Raw genomic sequence first — 6,892 nt, forward strand, 5'->3', positions numbered from 1 at the left:
AAGGGAAACGGCAGGCATGGCCGTTTCCTATTCTGGGATGCCTCAGTTTGCTGAAACACGGATGAATTTAGAACTCAGAGGCCTGTAATCACGGAATCCCAACACTTCAGAGGTAAAAGGATTAGGATTCATGGTTCCAAGTCGTCTGTTGCTTGGAGGTTGAGTTGGTACTAGCCTGGGCTATGTGAGACGTTGTCTCAATGAACAAACACATATACAAACAAGCAAATAGTGGCTCCCACCCACGCCACCCCACCCCACCACGGCTGAACTCTTGATGTAGCAAACTGGCAGAGGCCTAGTAGCAGAGAGCTCTCAAAGCCTTCATGAGGGCAATTTGCAAAAGTAGCACAGACGGAGGTTGGGGGGGTGGGCTGTGGGATCTCACAGGTGCCTCATGGTCAAAGACAGGGCCCCGGTGGAGGAAGGAGCAAGGTGGGCAGAAGGTCGGAGTGTCTCCAGTAGCCTGGGCAAGACTCCCCCCCACCCCCAAGCTAACCCTGCAGTCTTTCGATGACACAGGCCTGGAAGGTGGCAGGGGGTGGGCGGGGCAGGCTCTCTTTTGCCATGTGACCTGCATGCTGTGACCAGGAAGAGGGCTTCACTCCCATCAGATATGTAGGGAACAGTCCCTCCCCTCACCACTTTCTATTCCAGGCGATTGCAGACGAGGCAGTTTTGGACGGAGCAAGAAAAGATTCAGGTGCAGAAACTGAACAGGGGTGTAGGCTCTGAGAGCTGGTCATGAGGCCAGGGCTGGGAGACCCCACATGCTGGGAAAGGGGCCCCAGAGACCCATACACCCCACAGGGTTCTGGCCTCTTGTCATGACTTTTCCAGGTGCCATTAAAGTCACACCCTGCCCCCACCTGGTCTTGGTTGCCCCCTCTTAGGGCAAGGTTCTGGGATCCTTGGAAGTAGCCCAAGTGTGTGTCCTTCCCCAGTTTTGCTTTGCAGATATAGGGACAAGAGAACAGGCCTTGGGTGTTTGAGCACTGGCCTGCTCCAGGACAGGCTTGTTGTCACATGGTACAAAGGCCAGACCTGGGGACCCCCAAAACTAGGAAGCCCCCTTCTGATGATAAAGAAACTGCCCACCTGGCAGAGATGTCTGGCCCAGGCACTGATCTTAACTGCTGTCCCCTTTGGGTAATGTGGCTCTGATTGGTCGGGGCTGAACTTAAGCAGCCCCCAGAACCTGCCTGAGAAGGTGTCAGTGAATAGAACATGGCTTGGGGCACCTTGGTGCTCACTCAGCCATTTTCATCTCATGTGACCTAAGTAAAAAGAGCAATTAAGACCACAGTATGTCAGTTAGGGGTCGGAGGGATGGCTCCAACAGTTAAAAGCATTGGTGCTCCTGCAAAGGCCCTGACACCCACACGGAGGCTCACAGCCACATGTATTTGCCGTGTTGGGGACGGGGGATGAGGGGGATCTGACAAGTCCTTTTGAAGTCCTTGGGCACCAGGCATGTAGGGTGCACGCAAACATACACAGGCTTAGTACCCATATACATAAGATTAAAAACAAGTCGTTATAAAAAATACTCACAAAGGACTATAATGTGAAAGTTTGAATGAGGCAGATTCTAGCTCACAAAGGGATACACTTTCAGTGCTCACAGCTGCCCAGAGGCAGGGGGCTCCCTTATTAAGTGGTGAGCTTCCCATCAGTGGAGGATGGAAACAGTGCCAGAGTGTCTAGACAAGGCTAGTAGTTGACATGGTGTGTGGTTCTTGTCCTGAAATCCATAGCCAATAGCCAAGCCCTTCTGGGTGGGTGGGGATGAGTGGGACAGGCAGGGGATAGTGGGGTGGCTTGGAGGGGTGAGAATGGGTGGGGGCAGGGGTGGGCGGAGCTTGGGGGTGAGAAGAGATGTTGTACCTGCGCTTCTCATTCCAGGCGTTGTACCATTTGATGAAACGTTTGGTACTCTGCAGCTTGGGATGCAGACAGTGCTCCTGGCCCCGGTACCTGGACATACTCTTGGTGGTGATGCTGAAACAGAGCAGGACCGGTATAGGTTCAGATGTCTCAATAACAGTCTGCAGGGACCAGACCAGAGCACCAAGAGACCCCGCCCCTCCCTCAAGTTTCAGGTGCTCGATCCCAGGTCTGTTGTTTTGTGTCTCAGTCCCCATGATAGGGTTAGTCTGTACAGAGTGAGTTTCACTTTTCCCTTGGGGGTCCCTATGCACCCCCCCCAGCACTCAGCCAGTGGTCTGCCATCCCCAGCACAGGCTCTCTTGGGGAGCAGTGACTAGAGAGGTCTTCCAGTGGTTCAGAGGTAGATAGAACCATTGCTAGAAGGTGCTAGCGACAAGTACCATCCTTGGATTGAGGACTCTATAGAGGGGCTGAGACATGCTCTGCATATACCAGAGTCTCTGACCCTTCACCCAGCACCCGAACCCCGTGTAGTTGCCGCTGGGCTGGACATCTGCTGACCCTGGAGCAAGGGCCTTGTTGGTCTGGTAACCCAGTCTGATGCTTGAGTGTGAGGTTGCAGTTATCTCATTTTGGGGCAGAAAAATAAGACATTCCTTCTCCGGGCCTTTCTTAGGCAAAGCTCCAAATCCACAGAGCCTGCCTTGAGGTAGGGAGACGCAGGCCTGCTACTGAGATTCTCAGCGGAGTCTGGATCCCTGTAAGCTGTGCCTGCCTGCTCAACAGAAGGACCCACCTCACAGGGAGACTGAAAGAGCAAAAGGCATAACCTATGCACAGTGCCCAGTCCCTGGTGGGCATCCGGTGACCACTGTTATTACTAATTGGTCAGGAAGGATAAGCCGGCCAGGAGGAAGACAAGCTTCATGTGAGAACTCAGGCCATGGAGTTGCAGGGTGTTACAGTTCTGGGAGGGGGGGAATGTGCTATGGTGGAGGATGAGGATTCACTGGGAACATGGAAAGCAGAGACCTGCCTTCCCGAGGGGTCACAGATGGGTGGGGAGGTCAGGCTGTTCTCCACCTGGTCCCCAAGGTGAAGAGTGGGAGTTTATAGGCCGGATTCTAGAAGAGGGCAGGGTTGCTGTGAACACGATCTCTCAGTCTGTAGGGACAGAAACCAGTCTTGCCAGCAGAATGGGGGCAGAATGCTGCTTCAGGAGCCTGTTCACCCTTGTCCAAGAGCAGGGATGGACATTTGATAACACCAGGTAATTGGATCGCCCTTCGCTGGAGATAGGTGGATCCTTGCTGGCTCCAAGCATAGGGCCCACCTGCTACACCTCTGCCACCCTGCAGAATCAGTGCCTGTATTTCCTTCACACCCACAATGCTGCTGTTGCCCGAGTGGCAAATTCCAGTAAAAAGCCCTTTATCCATAGGCCAGGGTACAGACTGAACACCCCATCCCACTTCTGACGGCCAGCAAGAGTCAGGGAGAGCACGAAAGAGTTCAGCTCCCCACCCCCACCCCACCAGAGCCGCTTAGAATGCTGCAGTTATGCAAATCAGCAGCAGGGTGCAGAATCCGGATTCAAGACCCAATAGCTACCAGAAATTCTGGGTTGTAGCCGCCCTGGGGTGCCGATGGTTTGGATGAGAACTCGATGGACATATGACACAAACTGTCCTTCAAGAACCTGGACTTGGGTTGGCAAGATGGCTCAGTAGGTAAGTGTCCTGCTACCAAGCCTGGAGCTGTGTTTGGCTCCTGGGACACACCTGGGGGAAGGGGTGAGCCACCGCCCTGCAAATTATACATTAAAAAAAAAAAAGATCCAGGCTTTCCCATATCCTGACTCCCTCTGATCCACACCCCCAGCAGAGGTCTCTGGGTGACTCAGGGTGACCTGGAGAACTTGCCTTCAGCCTTTGTGGCTAAAAACCAGTTTTGGCAAGAAGTGCAGGTCCCTTGTCTGATAGAAGGGGGAGGAGCCTTCAGGCTGTCAAGGATGGGGTGGAGAGGGAGGCCTAGGAGAGGTACTGGTCTCATGAGGCCCCTCCAAGGTTTCCTCAGACCAGGCTACATGAAGCCTTTCTCGTTCACTTGCTTGGCTGCGGTTTCCATCTGCATCCTTGAGTTTAGTCAAGGAAAGAACAAGACTGTCTGGGTCAGATTCTGTCTCTTTGAGTTGCTGATGCACCCTGTACTATTTTTCTCCCCTGGAGGTCTGAGAGACAACTGGAAATCTTCTCTAACATTTATGAACCCCGAAACTAGAAATTCTGAGGTGGTGTGACACCTGCCATGTCTCTTTTAACCCTGAGCCAGCCCACACCTAAAAGGATAGTTTCCCTTTATTTGCCCTGCAAGACAAAGGTCGGTATAAGGAGATTAATTTGGAAGCTCAACTCCGGTCAGCTCAGGCCCGGCGTTCTGAATTCCTGAACTTCCCCGAAGTAGATGGAGGTTGTGAAGGGCTCTGTGGGGGTGTGCCCTTCCTTCACAGGCGCTGCCTGAAGGCCTCCGGGCCGGCAAGGGCAGCCGGTGGAAGGCACTTGCCCAGACTGAGAATAAAGTGTGTCCTGTTTCTGGGGGAGGGGAAGAGGGGCCAATGGTCCATGGCAAATATTTAGGAGCTGTTTTGCCAAGGGCTGCCTTCCTGGCCAAGAGTGTATTGATGGGGAAACGGCCGCGCTGGCTTCAAGTGGTTAATTGGGAAGGCCGAGGCGCAAGGAAACTCAGTGTTCTCTCTCTGCCCCAGTTTTAAAGACCTTGCCGGCATCCCCACCAAGCAGCGGCAGTGGTGGCATGACACATTAACCCCAGGAGAGCATTTTCTCCAGCGCTGTTCATACTCACCGACCTACAAGGAGCCCGGCTGCTGGAGGAAGAGACAGGAGTATTCTCACAATGAGATCCGAGACTCCCTAACTGTCCACCCCTGTGGCCAAACCCCTGACTGAAGAGGGGCTCTGAAAGGAAAGCTGCCACTAAAGACAAGGCTCTGCTACTTCTCTCTTCAGTAAGAGGAAGGCAGCTCAGCCCGCCGGGCAGGCTGGGCGTGTGTCCCGAATGGATCTGGTGTAGATGTTCCAAGTGGGCGCACCAGAACCAGCAGCCCACAGTAAACCCCCAGCCTGCCGCCAGTTTGAATCCTAACAAGGGCAGGCTCAGAGGGACCGGCCTCAGACCCCCTTTCCAGCAATGTCCCGAGGACTTGCCAGACAATTATAAACTGCTCCCCAGGGCCCTGGCAAAGGTGGAGAGAAAGGCGTATCAGCCCGATCCAGCCCCAGGTTGTGCCCCGCCACGGGACAAGCCCCCTCAGAACTCACATGACCATCTTCTCCTCGCAGTGTGGGTACTTTGGCTTCATTTCCAGCTTCTTCACGTCGCTGTAGCGGATCTTGGGCCCCTTCCGGGAACACTTACACTTGGACCCTGCGGGAGAGCCCCGCCAGGCTGCTGAGTCCCCAGAGGGGAATTCGGCTCAGCGACCGCCCAAGGTGCCCGCCGGGGACTCCCACCCTCCTCCACGCCCTGGGTTCCAGGATGCTTGGGCTCCCTAGGAGGGGACAGGACGGTGACAGAGGGCTCTCGCGGCGGCACTCACCGTCCACGCGCGAGGCGCACAGCGCCAGGAGCAGCAGGAGCAGCGCGGCCGCCAGGAGCCTCATGCTGGCCGGAGAGGCTGCAGTCGGGAGCAGGGACGCGAGGAGGGAGCCGGCCTGTGCGTGCGGCGGCCGGGGGATGCCGCCCGGCTCGGTTCTCGGTTTAGAGCACGCCTCCCCGCTCGGCTCGCTCCAGCTGCGCCCGTCGGTGGGAGCTCCTGCCGTCTGTCGCGGTGCTGCGCTGCGCTTGGCGCTGGGTGCTGCGATCTCCCCACAGCCTCCCTCCGCCCACCCTGGCCTCTTTTAAATTCGCTCCTGCCCTCTCCGAGAGCGAGCTCATTAATATGCAGAACCACTCGGTGACTCACTGAGATTTCTCAATGTGGTGGGGGGAGGAGATCTCCCAGCCCGCCCTGCCGCCCGCTCCAGACCCATCGCGATCGCAGCAGCGCACACTCGGAGCCACGCGCGCACACGCGCACACTCACATCCGCTACCCTCTCTCTCCACAGTATGCCCGCCTTCACGCACTTGCACACCCGGACCTCGGTGCCACTGCCCTGCCCTGGAGAGGCCAGGCGGGTGCACAGCTTGCGGAAGGGTGCTGGGTTTGTTTCCTGCGGATACTTCTCAGGCCACACAGGTTTACTGTCCCAAGCCACCCAGAGTCCCAGGTCTGGCTCAGATCCTAGAGTCTTCCAACAGGTGCCAAGCCAGAGCGCCAGCAGGCCTGCCCCGGGGGGTGTGGGTCTCTGTTGGGCCAGCAGCTCAAGGCCAGGTGTAGTTAGGGGCTTGCCACAGGTTGGGTAAGCTTTTGATCACTGGGTCACTGGGAGCGGCGATGGGGGAGGGGAGGAAACTACATAGCTCTAAGAAAGGCTCTGTGGCTTGGTGTCCTGTGTGTCTGGCTGCCCAGGGGCTGTGGAGAACCCAGGGTACGCTTCACATACATTATACTAATCTCTAAAGCCAGGAGGGCCCAGTGGGCAGCGATGACTCCATAGTCATAACCCGATAGAGGCTATCTCTCTTTGTGTACATTATTACATCAGATGGTGGGGGATGAAATTCCGCCCTGCCCCACTAGTCACCAGCAAGTGGCTTTACATTAAAAGACTTTTTTTTTCTATCTGTAAAACTGTAGGTTGTTGTAGTGCCTATCACAGGCACCCGTGAGAAGCACATAGATCATACAAAGCAGTTAGCAGGACAAAGGACAAAGTTACTTGAGGACATCATTGAGTACATATTTTATATACCAATGGGTAGCTTTCCTTCAAATTGGTACTCTAAAGTTCATTTGTCGGTGCAGAAACAGGTATAGTGAGAAAGAGACAACTCACCCCAGGTTCTGTAGCCAGGAAACAGCTGACTGTGCCAGCAGGGTC

At 55.3% G+C, this 6,892-nt stretch overlaps 1 protein-coding gene across 1 annotated transcript in view; it reads right to left on the bottom strand.

Annotated features, from left to right (window-relative positions):
- Window positions 1–5,597, bottom strand: part of Cxcl14 (C-X-C motif chemokine ligand 14) — a 41,197-nt gene extending 35,600 nt beyond the window's left edge. Inside the window, exons 1-3 of the mRNA XM_035441736.1 lie at window positions 5,507–5,597; window positions 5,229–5,334; window positions 1,888–2,001 (exon numbers count right to left, since the gene is read on the bottom strand). Of these exons, the coding sequence (XP_035297627.1) occupies window positions 1,888–2,001; window positions 5,229–5,334; window positions 5,507–5,570 (284 nt within the window). The 5' untranslated portion in view covers window positions 5,571–5,597. The remainder of the gene's footprint in view (window positions 1–1,887; window positions 2,002–5,228; window positions 5,335–5,506) is intronic.
- Window positions 5,598–6,892: the final 1,295 nt, after the last annotated feature.

This window comes from Cricetulus griseus, chromosome 3 (assembly GCF_003668045.3).
Source record: "Cricetulus griseus strain 17A/GY chromosome 3, alternate assembly CriGri-PICRH-1.0, whole genome shotgun sequence".
In the NCBI taxonomy this organism is placed as follows: Eukaryota; Metazoa; Chordata; class Mammalia; order Rodentia; family Cricetidae; genus Cricetulus; species Cricetulus griseus.